General features: G+C 49.6%; 4 protein-coding genes across 4 annotated transcripts; 1 reads left to right on the top strand and 3 right to left on the bottom strand.

Moving 5' to 3' along the window:
* Positions 1 to 374: 374 nt before the first annotated feature.
* On the bottom strand, positions 375 to 8148 carry N7483_010726 (uncharacterized protein; the record flags this gene model as incomplete). The annotated part of the gene is made up of 2 exons (XM_057094153.1): positions 375 to 7415; positions 7477 to 8148. 2 exons carry the CDS (start codon positions 8146 to 8148, stop codon positions 375 to 377), a joined length of 7713 nt encoding a protein of 2570 aa, XP_056940124.1.
* Positions 8149 to 8682: 534 nt separating this feature from the next.
* Positions 8683 to 9732, bottom strand: N7483_010727 (uncharacterized protein; the record flags this gene model as incomplete). Its single annotated transcript, XM_057094154.1, has 1 exon — positions 8683 to 9732. One exon carries the CDS (start codon positions 9730 to 9732, stop codon positions 8683 to 8685), a length of 1050 nt encoding a protein of 349 aa, XP_056940125.1.
* Positions 9733 to 9830: 98 nt separating this feature from the next.
* On the bottom strand, positions 9831 to 12050 carry N7483_010728 (uncharacterized protein; the record flags this gene model as incomplete). Its single annotated transcript, XM_057094155.1, has 5 exons — positions 9831 to 10203; positions 10286 to 11039; positions 11104 to 11364; positions 11413 to 11714; positions 11788 to 12050. 5 exons carry the CDS (start codon positions 12048 to 12050, stop codon positions 9831 to 9833), a joined length of 1953 nt encoding a protein of 650 aa, XP_056940126.1.
* Positions 12051 to 12786: 736 nt separating this feature from the next.
* Positions 12787 to 22346, top strand: N7483_010729 (uncharacterized protein; the record flags this gene model as incomplete). Its single annotated transcript, XM_057094156.1, has 3 exons — positions 12787 to 16581; positions 16646 to 21125; positions 21172 to 22346. 3 exons carry the CDS (start codon positions 12787 to 12789, stop codon positions 22344 to 22346), a joined length of 9450 nt encoding a protein of 3149 aa, XP_056940127.1.
* Positions 22347 to 23351: the final 1005 nt, after the last annotated feature.

A 23351-nucleotide genomic window follows, 5' to 3' on the forward strand; every position in this document is an offset into this window, starting at 1 on the left:
TCCAATTGACATTGGAAATTCAAAAAAGAATCCTGGATGAAATTCAATATCGATAACTCAGATATAACTACAAATGAAAGTGTTCAAGCAAGAATGTTCTCAGAGGGTGGTGACTACGCGAAGGAACAAAGTGAGAGGAATGTGTGGAGAAAAGGGGAATTTATGTGTTGTGATTGAACTGGGCCTTTGTGGCTTAAGCGACAAACTCGAAATGGGGTGATTCAATTGAGTTCTTATATGTGAAATGAACTGAAGTAAGAAAACACTGAAAAGCATTGTCAAGATGAGAATTGGCACAAAAAACCTCATGAACTGATCAATTCCGCACTCAGGAAATGGAAATAAACCCGCTGGAATATCATTATTTCGAGCCATTATTTTTTCTTCGGCAATTCGAGCCTCAAGTTCGGTCTGATCTGTTCGACCTTTTCAGTCACTATTGCTACTTTGGTGATTGAATCCACAGCTGCCTCATTCTCCTGGCCATTCACTACTATTCCCCAGGCTTCGAATAGGATACCATGTAGGGTGTCCACAGTTTCTATATCGCTTCGAATCTGGGTATTGCCCGTCGCGTTGGGGTCAAGGTTATTGTCGGCAAAATCCTTCATTGCGGATACGAGCTTGTCCATTAATTCAAAGCGATTTCCATCCTGATAATCACGCTTCTCAGGCGGGAGATTAGCGAACAATTGTAAATGCTTGAGTTCGCTGAGGGGCTCCTCGATGTTTGCCTGATGAATCGAGTTGGACTTGGTGTCTGTCCCAGAACTGTTATTCGACAGCTTTTGAGACAAGTTCGTCAAATTCGTGTATTGCTGGCTGAATATCTTCTCGATAAATTCTCGGGACCGGGGAGACAAGGCCACATCCTTATTGATCAGAGTCATACCCGACTTCTGCTCGTTTGTCATATTGGGTACTTCATTTATTTTCCCAGGATTGATTTTGGAGTTGACCCCAGATAGAGCCTTCGTTTGTTTCTTGTCCATGGCCTTAATCTTTTGGGAAAAGACCTTGGAATTGGGATTTGTTGGTTGAAGATTGGGGGCCAAATTCTGAGCACGAAATTGTTTAGTGGGTTTCATGTAGTTTTCGGAATAGGCTTTGGCAGGACGTGAGACCTTGTGCTCAGAAAGATTGACTTGTATTAGATCCTGAATGGTTAGAATTTTGCTTCTGTGAAGCAAGTCATATTCCCGGGTCACGGACAGAGTGATAGGGTCGCTATACTTGTTCTCCCGCTCAGGGCTTCTTGACGTTCCAAGGGGATCCTGGAAATTAATCGGGTCGTTCCCGACGTAGACAAAGAGATTTGGCCCATCTACATCGCCCATGGGATCTGGTGCTGTCCACCGACCGAGCCAAGGACAGTAATATCGCGCTCCACAGGCAAAGAATCCTGTCTCACGGTCCCAGCGATAACGAGCGAAACGATATTCACGCCGTGCCTGGATCTCCCTGCCGGTAGTAGCAAAGATAGGACTGCCGAACGGGGTATACTCTTCATAGGAGATCAGGCGGCCTTGCTCATCTAGCTCAAGATTATCGCCTATCTGGTAGCGAACCAAGTGCACAGAGCTTGACTTTGAGGCACCTGTTTCAATGAACGCAATCCGCCCACCGGAACCATCTTCGACTTGTGCCACCCAGCGCTGCGAGACCTGACCAGAGTAGAGAATCTTTAGCTCAGTACCCCCCAAGAAAAACGTTTCTCGCTGTTTGCGTGGAAATGGGTTTCCTCCGGTGTCTCTGGCAGCGGCCTCAGTCACTTTCCGGACACGCTTGCCAGAGGAACTGTAGACATAGTAGGTGGTTGTGGGAATACTGTCGTCGCCAACACGCTGCGTGGAAGCTGCGGCTAGACGATTCTCCTCGTTCCAACGCAGAAGAGCAAATCCGGGCAAACTAGTCATGCAACCGACTTTGCCAGCATCGTGGAGTCTGCTTAAGTTGTTGTTGGTGCCGTCAGTTTCAATGTCGTTCGTACGTCCTTCGGCCCATTCATCATCGTCTGGGTCACTTTGGCTAACGTAGCGCTGTTGCTTCTTCCCAACAGTTGTTCGACTCAGTTTGTTGCCCATCACTCTAACATCATCGCTTAGTAGACTCGGCTCCTCATAGTAGAAGCGGCGGGTCCAGCCCGAAATAGAAGCCCCGCCAAGTGCCTCATGGCGCATGCGCGTCATGTTACCTGCCAAATCATATGTGTAGGACTCTCTGTAGTTATAAGGCCGATCCCCCTCTGTAGGACCCGATCGTTCTGGGCTGCCATTCAAAGCGCTATGCGGCTGTACCTGTGTTGCAGCAGCCGGAAGTCTGCCACGTCCAGTTGCACTCGTAAGCTGTCCCATTCCGTCGTAGCTGTAAGTGAAATCTGCACCGATGCGCGCATTCCCGACGAATACCGGTTTGTCCGCTTTATTGCTCTTGAACACGCGATGACCTGCTATGTCATAGACGAAGGAAAGGTCCTCTTTGACATCTTGCCGCGCGGCTTGAAGCTTACTGCTCTGTGATTTAAGAACCACAGTGCGCTGGCCTAAGAGATGCCTCGATTCAGGATGGTAGATATAAGTCGTCCGCGTGCCATTGCCGTACGTCTTTGAAAGAGGAAGTCCAGTAGCATCAAAAACGGCGTCCATGAGATAAGTCTGCCATTGATCGGGCTGGTTGCTGACGTGTCGAAGCTCAACTTTCGATGCGTGACCTCGACGGGAGAAAACTCTTCGGGTCTCGTTTCCCTGTACATCCACATCCCAGACCGCTTGCCCCAGGTCATCAAATTTCACTACACTCTGGAATCGTCGACTCTCGTCAAGTTGAGTATTCTCCTGCTTCTTCCAGCCGATCACCGCCTTGTACTCCACTGCCGCCTGGAATCCCGAGCGGATGCACCGCCCGCGCACATCGAATGCGAATTGCGTGTGCTCGCCTGCTTGATCGCGAACCTTCCAGACGCGACCTCGAAGGTTGGACTGGATCGCATCCTCATTTGTCTCACCATACTGCGTCTCAACGACCAGTTGGCCATTCACCTGCTCCGTTGAAATTGATGAAGTAGGCATCACAGTTAGCCAGCACTCCGTTTCCCGACGCAGTGCATCATATTTATAGTGGTAGCAGATGCCACGAGAATTCCATGAGAGGATTGGTGTTCCTGCAGCATCCGAAATCGACCATTGATCTCCCTTGTCCATGCCGCGTACCTGGATTGGTCGACCCAGTTTGTCATACAATGCTGTTTCCACTAAGCGGCCCAAATTGTCCCATGAATGCGTCTGGTTACCAGCAGCATCGTACTCAAAGGCTTCGGTCATCATGATTCCATCCCCAGCTTGATGGATGGAGCGGATTTGTGGTGCTGCCGGGTGACAACCTAAGAATGTTGTTCTTGGTGTCTGGCTGATATATACTCTAGACTGTGTGATTGCCATTTCGATTGCACTCCGATTCTCCGTCTCATTGTCCTGCTTCTGCTGTAGATCTAACCATGTGGGTAGATACCTTGAAGGAGCAATATGAGAAAAATAGTGCCCCACGTCTGGGTCCGCTTTCGGATCAGTCAGGGGTAGTGTATCGCCTTCATGCCAGTGGACCACCTTCCATGGAGTGTAGATGGTCTTGGTCCAGGAATGGTCTGATGCAAGCTGGGCCACGCAGGCACCACGAGCGTCATGAAAATTCGTACTTGCGTTGCTGTGGCAGTCATTTACAGGTACGAATGCTGGAGTGCAAGCAAAGAATGGCTCAAACATCCTTACCGGGGCTGTGGCCTCGAATCCACTCATCAGCCATTTTGTATCAGAGGAACTCGGAAGTCCACATTCTTCTAAAGTGGCAGTTTGTAAAACCTCTCCTGCACCCTGTAGATAGGTGACCGCTACATGGAGCTTTGGGGTCCCTGGGACTCGAAATGAGCGTTCTCGGGTGATGTTAATTGTAAAATTTGGTTTCTGCGTTTTCACAAAGGCATCGAGCACACGGATTGTACGGCTGCCAGCGCTTCCAAGTAGGCGACATGCGACAGGTCCGTTGGGGTCGCTCAAAACAGACTGGATGTCCGTTTCACTGACTGTTGTATCGAAATCGTCGAGGCTGTCAACTTCATCAGAGACATTGGCGGCGGTGAGTTTGCCGAGAACTGCGGTGGTGATCACATCTCCCAGTGGCCCACAGAGGACACTTTGTGTATTCTGATTCTCGTCTGTGACTCGGAATGGCTGAAGGGTTCTGTAATCATTTGTGAAAGTGATTGTATTCCCCAGCGCATCTTGAGTCTCCTCTACCATCAGGTTGTACCTGTCCATCCTCAGTTTGGAGCGGCTATTGAATACGTCCATGCTCACAGTTGCCTGATAGAATGAACGACGTGCGCTGGCAAGCTCTTGATGGGGTGTTCCCGAGTCTGTAAAGTAATGACATGAGGACGGTAGCCACCAATTCCCATCGCCTTTTAGCTGAACGAGGCCAGTCTCAGCTAAGACTTTGTCAACCATCAGGTCAGGCGCAGTTAGCGGCGTGATTCCACTCCTCTGTTGGCCAGTAGCTAGGCTTGTCACGAGCTCAGGAGTAAATGCTAGATTGAAGGACTGCTCTAGCACAGAAAAAGTCTCGATCTTGCCAAAGTCAAGCGTGTCATTCAGCGCGGAGTTCTTGAACAGGACCCGGGACTCGGAGAGGAGAGTTTTTGACCACTTCTCGGAGTCCGCATTGCGCAGCACATCAATGTCAAATATGGATTCACGGAATGAAAAGCCTGGAACCTCAAACATCTGCTGCTGCCAGCAAAGAGGACGTCGGAATGCGCGCTTTTCAGGAAAAACTTCGTCCAAAATCGCATTCGTAAAGCAATAATCAGTCATGAAAACCTGACCTGCTCGCTGACTCTTCTTGACATCGGAATATGAGATACCAGTCATGTGCTTTGGCTGCCGAGGGTAGACGATAGAGAGAGAACGAGCTACTTCTCCCCAAGAAGTTGTGCTCAGTACAACCTCGTGAACCATTCGCCCATCTTCAACAGAGCGACCGTAATCGGTTGTCAGAGCCGCTCTAGGCATGACCTGGAAGACTGGATGCTTCGTTTTGCCATCCAAGCGGTGCTGAAGCTGTCTCACATCGTATGAGCACTCTTCTACAGCATATGGCAGATGATCCTTTGGGGAGCCATCCAATCCGTACGTCTCAACACGCAGAAGCTTTCCGCGCAGAGCAATGAGGGCCTCCTGTGTAAAGGCCTGGTCTCCTTCGAGGGCTTCGATACTAGATGACACGTTCGATGGTGTACAAAAGGCTGTTTGGTCCGGCAGCAGCTTAAGGCCGACATGGAACCAAGAGCGAGTATACAGAGTAGGAGCCTGATATACCCCCTCTTCGCCCAAGGGAATATTAGCACGCACCCAGGTCTCCACCATCTCAAACCCAGCAAAGGTCTTTTCAACACCATCGTAGCAACCGTTGTGGTATGAATACTCTGTTGTGCTTGTGTTGTTGGTGATACTGTCTCGTGTGATCAGTTGCGTCACACACTGGACGGGAAATGGTAATCTTGTCGTCCATGGGCTACCAGCAGCTCTATCCTTCAGATAAAGCTTGATAGATGGGGTATAAGCCACGCTCGTCATGACCCCTGTACCATTCTCATATGACTGCAGGAGATGCGGCTTTACTCCACCCATTAAATCGATGTACTTGATTTCTGACGTTGCCGGACCATCTCGTCCAGCTGCGTTATGCCAACAGAGACATGCTGTTCCCTGGCCCAAGAGATCCAGGACAAAGACAGAAGACGGGTCAATTATTCGTGGTAACCGCGAGACCAGAAGAGGAGCCGTCCATGAATTACCCGCTTGGTTGAAGTAAATGTGAATCCCACCCATGGGCAAAATATATATCAAATCCGTCGGCCCGCTACCGTCTACATCAATGAAGCGTATACGAGCGGGATCCATGGATTCTATGATGGGCGGACTGCCCATCTCCACAGGAGACCCAAAGGATCCATAACCTCGGTTTGGAAAGTAAGTGATCTTCCCTGTGGAGCCAATGTGAACAATGTCGGAAAGGCCATCGCCTGTCATGTCTGCGACAAAGGTGACATGGGCTTCTGAGTCGCCATGCAAAGAGTCTGCGCGACGCTGGCCAGAGACTCCCTGCTTTCCCAGTGACTTTTGCCAAATCAGCCCATGCCCAGCATCGCCCTGGTCTAGCAAAAGATCTGTAATTCCCTCACCCGTCAGGTCGATGCTGATAACCTCCTCTCGTGGCTCGGAAACGGGCGTTTGTGGGAATTCAGAATACTCGCTCCATGTCTCGGAGTCGCAATCACGCTCGTAAAAGCCTTGTTGCTGCCCGTCTGTGTCGATGCAGACAAGATTGAGTCGTCCGTTACGATCCAGATCACTAAACCCTCCAAAGAAGCCGGTGGCTAGAGAGGGCTGCTGACTGAGAATCTCAGGGGTTCCAAACGTGGTGTCGCCGTTGTTACGTTGATAGACAAGATGGCCATCGCCAGATCGAGTCAACAGGCCGGGGATACCCTCGCCCTCAAGGTCTATCCATTCCGCAAGTGAGCCTGGGCGTGGCATGTCTGCCAGATTGACGACGTTTGCCCGGAAAGCCTTGATCTGGCGCAGGTCTGGAGCTGTAGTATATGTAAGGGTCGTTGGAGGAAATGACTCGGTTTTATAAGACGCTACAGCCCCGCTAGGCTTGTGTAAATCGTCAATCATATGTCCCATAGCTGTAGCAGACACCAAGAAAGTCCCCTGTTTGGTCTCTTTATAGCCCAGTCTCGTTGAGGAGACCAATGCCTCCCCTGGATGCCCTGGCTCCTTGGGGAAGCGATGGAACATGAGAAAACGGCGGCACAGCCGATAGGTGCGCACTTCGAATCCTGAGTTCCCCGTTGAGAAGGGGTCTTCTCGAACGGACCAGGGCGTATCTTCGGTCGAACGTGGTACCAAAGCATCATGTTCGCCATAGTCCATCACCACCTCAAATAACCAGCCTAGATCCTTCCAACTCTCTACCGGGCGGTAATTCCATGTCTCTAGATCTCGTGCAGGGACGGTGTTTGCATATAGAATGCGCTTCAGATACTTCTGCCGACACCTTTCTTCTTTTGAGCGGTGCTGCTCCCACATTGGTTTGACTCCGCCTGGAAAGAGTTTGACGCCGTCTTCGGACTTGTAGACGTTCATGACCGCATTCCCCGACGCATCAAACGAGCGCGTGAGTAGCCAGGAAAATATACGTCGGCTTCTACCAACTGCATCAAGATCCATGACGCGCGAATCATCGGTCTCCCCATAAATGGAGACGACATTGTCAGATGAGATGCTTCGCCAATGGACATCGCTCTCATCAACAAGACTGGTCCATTTCTCAATCCGAACAGATTGAACATCAAGCTTGTTGGTGTTAGTGGATGGATAGTCTTGGCTGTAAAATAGGGATAGGGCCAATTCTTACCCTCGGTCGGTACCTCGTAACCCTAAATCCGCCAACACTTTGAATACTAATCTCATTGCCCTCACTGTCTAGAGTGGGCACCAAATCGCTGCCACCAAAAATGAACTCATCTCCATCTGTATCTCCATCTACCTCATTGGCAAAGCCACTTCCATCTTGATCCTGATAACGCGGAATCCCCTTCCCCGTCTTTCTGCTCACACTTGCCCCGTCAACAGACAATTGCCACCCCATGCCGAAGACTCCATTCCCTGATCCAGAATCATAGCTCAAGGACAACGTGGGACCAAACCCCGCTCGAGCCGGAGAGGTATGAATAGGAATGGAAACATTGAGGGTCCCATTGATCGGGTGCACATTGAAACTGGCTTGACCGTTCGTTCCAATCGGTCGAAATGCGCCTCCGCCCTTGGAAATGGCCTCAAAGTTGCTATGAAACCCGAGAGTATCTGCGCCAAGAGACTTTGATTGAGGCAGACTGGGTTTAGAGAGGAAGGACCCTGCCACAGAAACTTGGTGACTGCTTAGGGCCGGGATACTTGTTCCTTTACCGGTGAGGTGATTACGGTTGGTGGCAATTTTGTTTCTGTTCGCATGGGCATGACCAGTAGACGGCGGAGCAAGAGAGTGAAAACCCGAGCTCCGAGTTCTTTGTGGTGGTGGGACACCCATTTCTCGAAAATTCGTATGCTTGTGAGGTTGAGTTGGATTGACTTGAAGGTTGAAAGAATATGTACGGTGGTGGAAATACCTGGGCAATGAGGGGGCACGGAGACCTATTTATACCTTTTCTCAAATGATGTCGCCTAGAATTACCAAAACTTGCATGTCGAAGACCATGAATACCGTGACACTGGACGAATTTCAGCTCTGCTGGATAAGCCTCCATCTAGCCTGCCGCCCTAGCATATTAGGCTCTGACCGGATCCAGCGCGAAGAATCTCTCATGAATACTTGGATTATGCTCACATGCCACCATTTGATTGTGTTTTCCTACTCAGACCATGACTTTATTCCGTTATCGGAACTCTTATGTACTAAATTGGACCAACACTTGAAGACGTGTATTTTTTCTACTGGTGCTACTAGCTACCTGTGAGGAAACCCAGCTCATAATATCACCCCGAGTCCGAGTCCTTCCGTATACTTCCAAGGTTGATTCTTCGCTCATGGTACCCTAGTAATAAGCTTAGTTTTTTCACATAGTTACTCCTTCTTCATCTGGATCTCCTTGGCCTGATTGTAGTCAAGAGCCTTCACCGTGCCGTTACCCGACGGGTTCAGCTCCACAGCCACGTAGGCGTATGGGAACTCATCAAATGCTCTGCTGTCATCATCCGTTGGATCTGCCCAAAATTCCTGGATCTCGAGCAGATATTTGCCAGAAAGGGACACTTTGCCATCAAGAACAATTTCCAGTACCGCATCGCGGCCCAGAATGACCTTGCCCCCTTCATTAATATCGCCGTCACTCCCCATAGGCATGATCTCGAATACCATGTCAGTGCCATCCAGGCGTACCCACATCTTGCCCTGGGCAGTCACCTTATGCTGTTTGAGGAGGTATGTGGCCTTGGGCAGCGGCGGCAGCGGCTCTGGATCGGGTTTTTCAACCAGAGGGTCTTTCGGAGAGTCGAACTTGTCTCCAACTCCGCCTGTATTCTCGCCAGTAGCGGTGGCTGGGACCTGGATTTTTTCGGACAGGTTTGACTCTTTCCCAGTGAGGATTGAGTCTTCGGCGTCTGGAATTATTTTGATTGGAGCATCAGCGGAAGGAATCTCGAGGCCAGCCACTGGCTCTTTCTTCTCTTGCTGTTTACTTCTCTCCTCATCAAGCTCAGCTTTCTTCCTTTCATCTTCCGCTTTCTTTGCAGCTTCCGCGGCTTCTCTATCCGCATCAATTCTCGCTTTCCGTCTAGCTTCCCAATCCTTGATGATAGTCTCTGGATTGACCCATTCTTTCCACTCGTCGAGGTTGTCCTCAATGAACAAACAGGTTGGCGGAAACCCGATATTTGTGGTCGGTATCATACTAAGTTTGATCCGTTTGAAGGCAATGGCTCTCCCAGTTTTGTTAGTTGCACGGAGCGTGATCAAGCCGTTGCTTGGCTCCGTTGGCTGCGAAGGAGGAGTGTATGAGTCAACAGAGCCGGTCCATGTAAGCAAAGGAGTCTGGCTCGGGAATTGGTCAGGGTCCATAGTTGGATCACCGATAACTGTCTCGGGCTTCTGAACCTCTGGCTCCTCCCACTTCATTCTTCCAGGAGGGCGTACAGAAACCCTATCAGCCGGCAGGCTTTTTTGAGGGAAGATACCAGTCAGTGATCAGCCTGGATGGCTAGGACATGGAAAACTTACTCCTTGTAGCTGATTGTGGCAATAATATCGCCCGATTTAGTCAACCGGGGTGGGCCAAAGATTAACTCTTGGGTACCAGGATAGAAGAAGTTGCCAATACTGGCAAATTTTCCCTTGATGGCCCGATTGATGTTCGAGATCGAGGCGGCGATTTGCTGGTTGATTGTATTACAAATTGGCTCGTGAGCATTGTGGAGAACATATTGCATGTGGCTCTTATCAACATTGTAGTCATTTGGCAAAAAGGTCTTCGGGTCGATCCCCTCAAGAGTTGGCTCGATAACTCCATTGTACTGTGTGGGGTCTTTCTGAAGATCTTCTGGCACTCTCAGGTTGATGATGAAGCTCCACTTTACAATGGTGGAGAATCTACCGTTTCCAACGGTCAGTCATAGCTCATGGACAGGGGGGGGGGGTGAGAATGAAGTCTGAAGAGAATCAGGTAACTTACTCGCCCCATTGACAGCTTCCATTTTTGCTAGCTTGAAAGTTCGGGGTTGACCGGTTATATCCCTCCCAATGGAAGTACTCCGTGCGTCCAGACACCAAGATCTTACTTGTGCCTTCTACCCAGGAGACCTTGGTGCTCATTTTGGCATTGATATCCCACTTACGAAAAAAGGGGCCGGGCTGATAACCTGCAGCCCCAAAATCATAAACTTCGGTCTTGCTGCCCCAAGCCTCCACAAAATCAGACCATTCGTATCCCCCTCCAGGGGATGGCTTCCAATCGAAGTGTGCATCCAAGGGATCGCCGCGATTGACATGTGAGTTTGGCAGTCTGTTCTTGTCCCACGCCTCGCTAGGGTCACTACCAAAAGCAAATCGTGGCTGGAATCTGTCCTTTTTGTCGTCGTTGACGGTACATTCAGGCGTCAAGGGAATGACTTGAATCGCACGAGACAGGTCCCGGAGTATTTTCAGGAGGTTGCTCTCCAGGTAGAGATGGTGGCTAACCACGAAACTCCCGTTGATCTCACCGGTTCCAAGATCTCCTCCTAGAGGCCCGTTGGGTTCCGCCAGGTTTCCGGTAAATGGAAGACGCTTGACCTTAGGGAGGCTTCTCCCATCTGTGGCCTCGCAATACACAAAGCAGTTGTAGAGACGACCAACCTCTCCAACTGTAAAGTTCTCTGGTTCCTTATAATCTCGAATCTCCGCATCGGTAAAATATGGGTAGTTCTGAAGGCGCAAGGCCGTGGGAACTGAACATCATCCCAACCACATTAGCAGGTTATGGAAAGGATAGAAATGCAGATATTCACTTACTGAAGCTCGGGGTGCGACTGTCTTCTTTCTCTGGGAGTTGAATTTGGAGACCCAGAGTGAACAAGGCTGAGTCCCTGTGATCGGCAGCCCAAGATCGCAGGACGTGCATTACGCTTGCCTGTCGGCTCCGATTCTCGGCCTCCTCAGTCCATTCCTGTAGGCTGAGCCTGCTGCCATTGGGCCCCGGCACCGAGGAAGCTTGCATATCAGGGAGGCCCCAGTCGCTGTCTGATGTTGGTGCCCATACATTGTCATTACTCACTGACAGTCAAAAGCAGAATTTAGCAGGGAAGGGGTCTGACTGCTTACCGTTAATGGCTGCAAACAGGCGATGTATGGAGTATTCTCCAGGCTTCATCATACGACGAGGCGGAGACTTGTCATTCGAGGGCCGCTGCTCCTCTGGCGTTGCTGTCGCGTGAAACTCATAAGTCTTCTGGAGCTCGTGGAATGAGTTATTTGCTAGCTTTCTTTCCTGTTTGGAAAGATTCTCGGCTTCTGGTGGGTTGACAACCATGGTGCTCAGGTTGGCAGGGACCGCAATCTCCCAACCACTCAGGTTGATCTGATTACGCTCACCCTTGCCCACAATTACGTAGCCAGATTTGAAGCTGAAAGTCAACAGGTTAGCCACCAGGATCCCACAATGTTCCTGGTCCCTTTCGTGGGGTATGTTCGACGTACCTTAGACGGAAGAGCATCTTTGCATCAACATCATCAAACTTCAGAGTTATAACAGGTGGGTTGAGAACAGCCATGACCTTTCCATCGCTGATGTCTCCTTTGTAATATTTAAGCTGTGTGATGTCATCTTTGCGCTGTTCAAACAGCTTCTCGAAGTTCTTGTTGATAGTCTGCTCAGAAAGAGCGCAAATCTGGTCATAGTACGATTCCGGACGCGTATGATCGGTCTGGAGGTCGAACGTGTACCGGCTAAGGGGTGCCATGTTCACTGGCTGAGCAATTGAGATGTAGAAGTAAAAACTTGTTGGCGAATTGCATGACCCATCAGGATGCTGCACATCTTGCCACCTATATACTTCAATACCAATACTTCAATATTTCAACACCTTTCAATGTTCAGTTGGCAGCCATGAAATTTGGGCGAGACTAGCCGAAAGCCCAAACCAATGTTCGAAGAGCTCCATGAATTATTCCTTCTGTCCGTGGAGTAAATTTTTGGCGATTGGAAGACAGCTCTCACAGATGTGACGGGAGATGTGATGTCGAGATTTCAGCTTTGAAATTCGGAAATTGGCTGAAATTCTCGGTAGTTTTTCCATTCAATGCATAACAATCGCGCTCGACGGCGCAGGCAGGGCTCTTGTAGCCGACTATCACATTTTGGCTCCTTCGGAATGCTCATGCATAAACGCCACCGGTAGCTGCAATTGGCCCGGGGTGCATGAACGCCTATGGGTATGTTCGGACATGCCGAGTGCTGACAAGAAAGCTTACGTATTCACTATTTCTGGGCTTGAGGTAGTCCGAGCTGAGGAGCACATGATATCCACCAGCGCGTGCAGGGATCATAGTTTAGCCGATGGGAATCAAACATATCAGGGAAAAATAAACGATGGCATACTACTTACTGCACTAGTATCGGATGAGAGAGTCAACATTGAAGGCAACATCTACTCCCCGAAGTGATTCCAAGAAAATCATACTACAGTCTTCACCAACATGGCCTCTTTTACAGCAGCCAGTTTTCTCGCCGAAGCGACTATTGCAGCCTTTCTAGAAACTCATCTAGATAGCAATGTCAATAAAGTGTTGCGAGAGAGGAAGACCACAGATCCTTTCAAGGTTCAGACACCTATTCAGGCCCTCGATGAGGTCTTGCGCGAGGGTAATGCCTCCCCTGAGTCTGTGAGCATTCTCCGGTTCCTGAAAGCTCTTTTGAACTACTGTAGCGATGCAGCAGTTGTGGCAGATCCCGACCTTGGAGCCATTTCAGTGGTCGCTCTTGCTGTCTGTGGATGGATTCTGCAGCAGTTGAACCCATGCAAGTCTGCTGATTTGGAAGACGAACTGGTGAAGCTATTGTTCCCGAAGACAGAGCCCAACAAGGGCCTTCATCCTTCCAAGAAATCTGATTTTGAGGTCATATGTGCCAACATGGGATTGGAATTCTCAACATTTCAACCACCCAAGGCGCTGAGCGAGCCCGTTCTTATCCAGTTGCAGCATACTGTATTCAATGGGGAGCCTCTAAGAGTAATGTGTCGAGTCCTTGATCAGGGTCTGTTCGGTACTGCTATCAAAGCCCCATTACTTGCTCCCATACGTGCCATTCTGGTTACTATGGCTCAGGAAGGTCATGGCATCGGCACCCCCGACCTGCTAACCCGAGCGGCCACCCGTCTCAAGTATAAGGAGCCGGCCTTCCCTGATGCGCTAGAGGTTGTTCAGTCACTCAAAGTGCTGGCTGGGATAGCGGAAGATCCAAGGGACGTCCCGATCATGTACCGCAAGCAATACCGTACGCTTCGTGAGATCACACAAGCTGACAAGCAGTATTGGATCACGCTTATGATCGGCGAAGGTATGGCGAAGCAGAATGCCTTGAAAATATATGACTGTGCAGAGCGTGTGGATTGCTGGAATGAGAACATGTGGCTGTCCCTGATGCAATCGCGCCGAGCCAAATTCACTCCGATTGCAGCGCGTGAAATTCAGCAACTTCCCAATGACGACGATGAAGATCCGGCACGGGCGAAACACAATCTGACCGATATATTCAAACTGGAAGACATCGCCTGCGAGACCTGTTGCTCAGTGACCAGCCTGTCAGCATACTTTGCGGACTTGCTCAGTCTGCTCAAGTCCACACCTTGTGGAAACACAAATCTGCTGGAGATTCTCTCTCTGCGAAGACCCGACTTGACCAGACTAGAGCTGACGTGTGCGAACGCGCAAACACTTGTGCCGTACGTGAGCTTAGTAAACGAAGTCCTAGAGTCATTCATCATAGCCAAGAACCGCAACAAGAAAGCAGGAGCCGCAATCAACTACGACAGTGTTCGTGTCTTCAACACACCGGATAGTGGCCATAACCATTCTGAAACTGCAATTCACCGTCCCGGAAACACTATACTTGAAGCCTATAAATTGATCTCGAAGCAAATGTTCCCCTTCGCGGACTTCCCATATAGCCAGGCCCGAGACACATTGACGCAGTATTTTGCCACATTTCATGTAACCATGCTGGATCTTGCAAAGACTTTTCAGGCTCCTGAATCGGTGTTGGGTCCTGTTTTGAAGACTTTTAATTCAAATGGAGATGTCAATGCGCAATACCGACGCATTGAGGCAGGCGTGCTTGACACCTTTGAACGCTATCGTGCGGCCGAGATACTTGGCTTGCAACTAGCAGAATTTGTTGCAATCACTGGAGAAACGTTTTACCCCAAATGGCTGGCTGAAACACTGATGGGCCTATCGAAAAATCCATTAGCTATTGACAAGGAATGCCCCTGGACTGCAGCGGACCTATGGGGCTACGATGCGACTACTATCAGAGCTAAGATGCAGAATGAAGCTGATGCTAAGTTGCGAAAGGCAATCAGATCCGGTGGTGACCTTCCAAGAGCTGAAGTGACTCTTGAAATGGCCGCAGAAGCAGCGAGGGAGGCACTGCTAGATCCACAAAGGGGTATCTCAAGAATCAAAAAGCAGTTAATGCGACGATCAGGCCTCAACTTCCAAAGCATCTTTGACCTGGTCAAGACACAGTGTTTTAGTCAGCACCTTGTCATTACCAATTTGAAAGGCTCTGGCAAGTTTACAAACTCTTTGGAAGAGCTACGTCTGATGTCGGGGGCTTCCGAGCCACCATTCAGGCCACTGACGGAGGAAACCGCGCTCGCATTGCAATCATTCATGCGTGTTCAGGCGAAGCTCGGATGGTCGACGAAGCAATTGGATGCTGCTGTGGTTTGTTTCCGAACCCTCGAGATGTCAACGAGTCCACATATCAAACGCAGCAGTGCCGCCACCTCACGAGAGGTCATATCGATCACCCCGTTCGTTTTAAAGGCACTCGCAGCAGTTGTCGAGCTGAGCCAACTCTGCAAGGGAAGCTTTCTTGATCCCATAGAACTTCTGCCGCTATGGGGCCCCATTGACTGTTTCGGCGAGGACTCTCTAATGCACCGCAAATTTCTATCCCCTGCAGCCGGCGAGGTCGATAAATTATTTTTCGCGCCTCTCTCCAAATCCGGCATTGCGAATAAACTTGGTGACTACTTCAAGCTACAATCAGGGCTCGGATCTAAGAAGCTCACATCCTTCCTACTAAGCGAGCGTAAGAATGGTATTTGTGTGAGTCTCGGATGGCCAATCGAGTTCTTCGACGATCTACTAGCGGCCAGCGGACAGAAGGGAGAGTATCTGAATGTACCTTCATTCTCTGCTCTTTATCAACAAGTCTTGCTTTGCAAACTACTTTCTATTTCTGCTGCTCAATTCGCCGCTTTCTTTGCTGTTTTCCGTGACTCTGGTGGCAGAGAGTCCCTTGCCAGTCCCATGTCTACAGTCTCAACTATTCGAGCATGGAAGACCTTACTTCAAACCGGATGGACGGTCTCCTCTCTATCCAATGTCTTGAACCCCTTGTCGCAGCCTTGTGAGGATAATGCTCAGGCTTTAGCCATGGCCTCATCCATCCTGCAAGGCGCTCAAGATATTCGAAAATCTGTGCCATTCGTCTTTGTAGGAGGTTCCGAGGTGGCGACTACTCTTCATGTCGCAGATTGTGCAGCCCGTACATTTGATTCTTCTACGGCCACCACTGTGACGGATTTTATCGAGGGCTCACAAGTCCAGCTGGAGAGAGTGGATACCACGGATAGTAACGAGTTACAAAGTCTTGTGAAGGGCGTCTCTGAGCTTCCATACAAGATCAAGGTCACTCCTGAGATTGGACACAATAATAAATTGAGTCTGGAGCTTCAGCTGACTGGCATCCTGTCTGCCAAGGAAAGGGATCAGGTTAAATCCTTCTCAACACAAGCTCTTTCCGATGCAGAGAACAAAAGCATCATAGCTGCAGTTCTCCAAATGGCTGATCAAGCTGTAGAAGTACGAGGGAAGATTGCGACGCGATTTGGCTCTGAAAGATTTACTAGTCTGTTCAAAGCTGATTGGCCGGAGCTCACGATCGAAAGAAAGATTGAAGAGGAAAAAAGTGACGTCGAGGAGCGTCTTCTCTCGGAGCTCGCGCTCCAGGTGCGAGCCCGGCGAAAGGCTTTTATTGAGCTCGCTGGTCCCACAATTATCCAAGACTTGCTAGAGGCATACATTTTGAACCTCATGAAAGACCTTATACCGGACCTAGATGTCTCAATTGTGGCCGTCATCATCTCCCGTGTTGTGCGGGTGGCCTCTGCCTCTGGTGTGAGTAACGACACGAAGGAATCAGTGATGAGCGCTATGAAATCCCTGAGCGAGGGCAAGGGAAGCAATTCTTCCGGGGGGGTTTGAGGCCTATTTCACACCGAACTCGACTGACTTATTTTCCTTGCATTATACGGGGGTCAAGACGGGGACCACCGGAGCCACATCTGAGGAGCCCCACCTGACTATCAATGGAATCACATTGGCTTATAGTCCCACGTCCAGGTCGTTCATGGGAACACGGATGAGAGGTGGCCAGGCATACCTTCTGAAGGCTAACTTCGCATCCTCGGAGTTGCAGTGGTCAACGCCCAAATTGCTACCGGCTTCCATGACTGACAAGATGTTGCTGCCATCATTTGTCATTCAACGTGCTTCAACTATCATCAGTGCTGTGATGAAGGTTGCGACTATTTGTCGAGTCATGTCACTGACTGCTGAAGAGCTCGGGTATTTTGCGAGTGCGCTAGAAGCCCAACAGGCTCAAACCCAGGGAGACTTGACATCACGCCGGATGTTAGCTATTGACCTGAACGCACCCTCCATTGCAGATCTCATTCAGTTACAACAGTACTCCGATCTAAGACGGAACACTTCGATGCAAAAGACGCTGGAGTCACAAGGAACCAATCCCCTGCTTGCAAAGATTTCTTGGTTGAGTACTACTTCAACCACAACCATGGCAGATCTTACATCGAATCTTGTTGCTGGCACTCGATGGGATCAGTCTCGAATGCTCGCAGCTATCAAAGCCAAGTATGGTGTCAAAGAGCCAACAGACTCTGACGCAGTGACAATACTTACTGAGTTGCGTAATATGGACTCCCTCCATAGTCTTTATGCGATAATGCAGCTAGATGAGCGCCTTGGCAAGGCCATTGGTGGACCAGCGTCACGACCAAGCATATCGACTCTATTCCAACTCGCGCAGCCGCCCAAGTTACTATCGGTGGATGATTCCGATATAGCACGCACCCTCCAAACAAGGCTGATGCCTGATCAGCGTGCCCAGTTCGACGGCCGCTTGATGGAGAACCAGCGACGTGCGCTCGTGGCATACCTGCTTCAACAGCAATACGTGCGCAAGGATCTCAAGATTTGGGATGCAGATGGCCTGTTCGAGCATTTCCTGATCGATGTTCAGATGGGTCCAGTCCTGTGTACTTCTCGCATCAAGCAAGCCATCTCAGTCGTGCAACTATTTGTACAACGATGCCTAATTGGTCTGGAGCCCAGTGTACCGAAAAATACCTTAGTACGTGCCAAATGGGATTGGATGCAGCAATACAGTCTCTGGGAGGCAAATCGAAAGCTCTTCTTGTATCCCGAGAACTGGTTAGATCCTTCTCTGCGTGACGACAAGAGCCCTCTGTTTGAGAAGTTTGAGGCTAGCCTCATGCAAAAAAACCTCACACCTGTCACCTTTGTGGATGCGATTCGAGCCTACATCGCTGGGCTGAACGAAATCGCGAGTCTTGACGTGGTCGCCTATGCCCATGAGCAGGTTCACGAAGCCAAGGATACATTTCACCTTTTTGGTCGAACTCGTTCTGCGCCACACTCATTCTATTATCGTCGATTGACTGTACAGTGGCCCAGTGGCGCACGATTGTGGCGACCGTGGTCGGCGATCGAGATCGACATTCCTTCTGTGGAGTCAGACTGGGACGGATCTCGATCAACCGGTTCGGGAGCATATATATTGCCTGTTGTTGTCCCGGGAGGTCGTCTATATATCTTCCTACCTCAGATCGCCCCCAAGACGTTAGAAAGGAAGCCCAATGACTCGGACAAGTTGAAAAAGTTTGATGACTTCCGTAGTACTGCGGTTAATGAAATGGCTCCCCGACGGATTTGGGAGATTACCATGGCCTGGACAGAGCTCGTCAGCGAACAATGGTCGCCGAAGCGGATGTCCCCTGGCAGCGTGACAGTGGAGTCCGGAACAATGCCTGCGGTGACGGCCTTCCGAGTTGATACCATCACCAATTCGGTCTCCAGAGCCGTAAGGCTTGTTGTGAGCTACACGAACTCAAATGACGGGCTAGCGACCGTAGTCGGATATTTCGTCTTCCGGAACGACCAGATTCATGCTGTTGACCTTCCTGTGGGGGCATTTGCGCCTGCAGGGGTGTATGCGCTCAATCGCAAACTGCCCAGCTCGTTCCAACAAATCAGCGTTGATGTCGACATAGAAAAGGAAGGATCACAGTACGCGAAAATGTCACTGCCGGAGGCATCTAAATCTGAAAGGCAGGAAGAGAAACCTGAAGTACTTGCCTGGGTACCGGATGCGATTGAAAAGCTGAACAGGAAGAGCAGCGACCCGAAAAAGCAACATATTGATCTTCCTCGTGGCCAGCTGCCGCTTAAAAAGATCACCTGGACACTTGCGATGGATTCCAAGGAGGAGAAACTGACAGGTCTTGCCCTCAGTGCCAGTGGCGCCGATGGAACATGCAAGAGTTACTTCAACATTCCCGATTCAAAAGGGCGCGGTCTCTGGTGGACCTGGGACAGCATGCGCGAGAACATGGATACTGTTGTATTAGACCATGTCTCTTCGACAGAGCTGATGCAGGCCGCCACAGATCAGACAAACCCACTAAAGAGTGTATTTGATTTGATTTCGTCTTCAGCATCCTCTTTTGGGTTAGAGTCTTTTGGTGCTTACGAGGATGAAGGTTGTCATGAGCTGGGACAGCCCAGCGCGATCTATAACTGGGAGATCGGGCTGCATTCTGTTATGATGGCCATGGATCGGTTCCATGCTTCGCAGCAGTTTGACGAGGCATTACAAATTGCTCGATTGGTGTTTGACCCGACAATTGATACCGACGTGAAGCGACTGATGAAAAACGTAAGCACCAATGCACAGCCGGGAAATGAACAGGAAGCAGACGTGAAGTCGGAGGTTGTTGTCTCTCTTCTTGCCGCGAGTGCAGCCAGAATTGATTCGGACCAGACAACCCTTACTGTTCAAAAGCAACCTCTTGGATCTGCATGGCGATTCCCTCCATTCCAGGACATTGCGAGACGTATTGCAGAAGAGAAAATCAAAAGCCCGATCGCAACAGACACTCAAACAGGCCCTGACTCAAATAGAGAGCTGCAGGCTGCAATTCTGGAACGGCGATCCCATGGTACGCTTGTACATGCTACAGCCCGTGGTCGTCCCGAGGCGTACATGAAATGGATTGTCATGAAATATGTTGAGATTCTGATAGCTAGTGGCGATGTACATTTCCGCAAGGCTACTCTTGAAAGTTTGCCACTCGCAACTCAAAGATACATTGAAGCCATTCATGTATTGGGTCCGGAGCCACCACAGGTGGCGCGTTTTGGAGACCACAAAAGCATCGGGCGAGATTCTACCTTTGATGACTTGAGCAGAGGTCGTGATCCATGGACTTTCGAGCGTCTCTATCAGGAGAACATGAACTTCGGGATTCGCTTGCCTTTTTCGCCGGAGCTAAAGCTGATTCAGGGTGCAGCTACCAGTGGGGATAAGGATAAGGCCAAGGAGAATGTAGTTGGCTTCCTTCTCACTCCGTACTTTGGGGTGCCCTTGAATCCCAAGTTTGCACAAGTTCGCAGCGTGATCAAACAGCGCTTGTTCAATGTACGGAATAGCTTGGATATCGACGGTCGTCCCATATCATATGCGCTGATTGAACCCTCAATCGACCCGGGGGCGCTCGTTGCGCTGAGCGCAGCGGGGCTCAGTAGTGCCGATGCGTTGGCCATGGTCATGGGTGATCGGGACAGTCCGCTGCCTCGTCAAAGATTTGATTTCCTGATTCATCGAGCGCTTGATCTCTGTGGAGAGGTTCGTTCCTTGGGCGAAAGACTTATGATTGCAATTGAAAAGAAGGAGGGTGAAACATTTGGTGTCTTGCGCGCAAAGCATGCAACGGCCATTCAGCAGATGATGCATGACATCAAAGAGACGCACATTGTGGAGAGTCAGCAGACTATTGACTCCTTACAGTTAAACCGCGACTCTCTTACGTCGCAGCTTGCCTACTACCTTGCTCTCCTTGGAGAATCTGAATCGTTGATACCCAGTAGAAAGGCTGCTTGGAACGATTTGAAACAAGACATCGATAAGCCGAGCCAGGGTGAATTGCGGATGTCGGAATACGAAGAACTTGAGATGAGTTTGGCCACATGGGCAATGGGTCTTAATGTTGCCTCCGCGGGCATTGATGCGCTTGTGGCTCCCTTTTGCATGGTTCCATCTGTCTCCATTAATGCTATGCCTATGGGTGTAGGTACCACCGTTGCTGCCGGCGGTGGAAGTAATATCGCTACTTGCATGCAGGCCGGATCGGCGGCAATAAAGATGGCTGCTATGGTAGTCGCAGAGAGGGGAAATCAAGCAGCGCGTAAAGCCCAACTGACGCGCCAACTGCAAGAGCGTCGCTTGCAAGCCAATATACGCGGACGAGAGATTAAGGGTGTTGATAAGCAAATTGAAATTCAGGAAACGCGCTTGAAAGCTGCAGAGCAAGAGCTGGAAATGCAAAACGCGGAGGTTGAAGAGTCAAAACAGGTGGAAGCATGGTTGCGTTCCAAGTACACCAACGAGGCCCTTTACAGCTGGGTTGAGAAAACACTTCGGGGTCTGTACTTCCAGGCCTACACTCTCGCCATGAACATGGCTCGCAGCGCTGAGGGGGGCTCTGTCATTCGAGAATGGCCGCAGGATGTCTGTTCTACGTCCAGGTGGCTACTGGGATGCATCAAGAGATGGTCTCCTCGCGGCCGATCATCTCTACCTAGACTTGAAGCGTCTTGAGGCCGCTCATCGTGAGGGACGGAGACACGATTATGAAATTAGCAAAACAATCTCGCTACGCCAAGTCGATCCACTGGCCCTCATGCGACTACGTATCTCTGGTAGCACGACGTTCTCACTCAGTGAAATGCTCTTTGATCTCGACTTCCCTGGTCATTACATGCGAAGAATTCGTTCGGTCGCTGTATCTGTCCCTGCTGTGCTCAGCCCTCACTGCGGCATCAATGCCACATTAACTCTACAGCAGCACAAATACCGCGTATCACAAACTGCCTCAACTTCAGAGGAGTACGCTACCTCATGGTCAAAAATTTCCGCTGGGAACGACGAGGCTTTCCGCACAGATCGAGTGCCTGTCTCCGCCGTGGCCGTCAGCTCTGGCAACCATGATCCGGGTGTTTTCGAGCTGAACTTTGCTGGCGAGCGTTACCTACCCTTTGAAGGAGCTGGCGTCATTTCTTCTTGGCGCTTGGATCTTCCTCAGGAGATAGCTCGTTTTGACTACAACAGCATCGCCGACGTCCAGTTACACATCCAATACACCTCTCTAGATGGCGGTGCCTGTCTTCGAGGGGCGGCCAATGGTGCAGTCCGCAGCGCCCTGAATACTGGTCATGAAAATGGTTTTTGGGCCATGTGGAACTTGAAAAATGACTTTGTCAATGAGTGGTATGACTTCAGTACTCAGATCGCTGCCGCAAGGGAGAACAGGAGTGCGAGCACTGAAGACTCTAATATCACCATGACATTAGGCGACTTGGAGGAGCGTTTGCCATTTTGGGCTAAGAGAATTGGCAAATTGGAGGCCAGAGGCATCACATTTGTTACCAAGCATAAAGGGTTACTTGATGCGTTGACTGTCTCGGTTGCTGAGGGAACCAGCGAATCTACTGAGATTCTGGATTGGCAAGTCCGCTCCTACAAGAACCTCCAGGAGAAGAACTGGAAGAATTGGACGATTGCTGTGCAGACCAATAGCCTCAACCAGGAAGATGAAGTCGGGGATGTGTATATATTGGTGCTGTATGGAAAGCAGTCGTCGTAAGAGAGATCATTGTCAACAGGTGGCTATATGTGGCTTTGCTGTACATAACTTGGCAACGTTCTCTAGTCGTACTTGCATGACTTTTTGGAGATATTTTACATTTCAACGGCACTCTTTCCTAACAATGACATACTACATGTTCTAAAAATTGACACCCTCCTACATTATGAGGTCCTCTTTAATAGTCTATCAAGCACATACGACCACAGGGTGTGGAGAACAGGGCTTCCCGTCCGCTCAGCCGTACTTAAGCCACACGCCGGTCAGTTAGTAGTATGGTGGGTGACCACATGCGAATCCTGACTGTTGTATGTTTGTTTTTTTTATTTGTCCCTTACGACCATCGGGTGTGCATATGTGGAGAGTACTCCTTCTTGCCAAAGATTCCTTATTCCCCCCTCTTATGGTTTGAGAGACTCGGAAGAGGAGATAATTTCAATGCTGGCTCAAAACGCGTGTAAATTGAACTTAGAGGCCCTATAACGTAATTCCCGGTCTCACGGATCACCCGGTCTTGCGGATCACCTCAAAACACCATACTAAACATGATTTTTCATAACTTCTTATTTTTAACATTCAAGGCAGGTCACATAGCCCTCAGGTACCTTGATGTTTAACGTATTGCACTAGGTATTTTTATAGGCTCTATAAATATTTTGGAGCATGATAATGTAGATACGGAGTATATATATCTTCATCGCTGGACCAGAGTGTATTTTTGGTAATGTATGTAAATAATCATTTCCTGAATATGCCAGCTATAATACTCTTCTTCTTAGACTAGACTAGAGATTTATAGTGGTTTGAGAATCAAATAAAAATATATTCTTGTTGTTGAAAGATCATGACCTGAAAAATTGTGTTTAGTATAGTGTTTTGAGGTGATCCGTGAGACCGGGAATTACACCCCCACACAATAAGTCTTTACCCACCACTTTTTCAGCCTACATCCGCAAATATATATATCTACATTACAGTATGCTACACCACCACCTTTCTAGCTAT

Source organism: Penicillium malachiteum, assembly GCF_028827825.1.
Source record: "Penicillium malachiteum strain IBT 17515 chromosome Unknown utg000005l:1.0-9002435.0:326005.0-9005861.0, whole genome shotgun sequence".
NCBI classification, from domain to species: domain Eukaryota; kingdom Fungi; phylum Ascomycota; class Eurotiomycetes; order Eurotiales; family Aspergillaceae; genus Penicillium; species Penicillium malachiteum.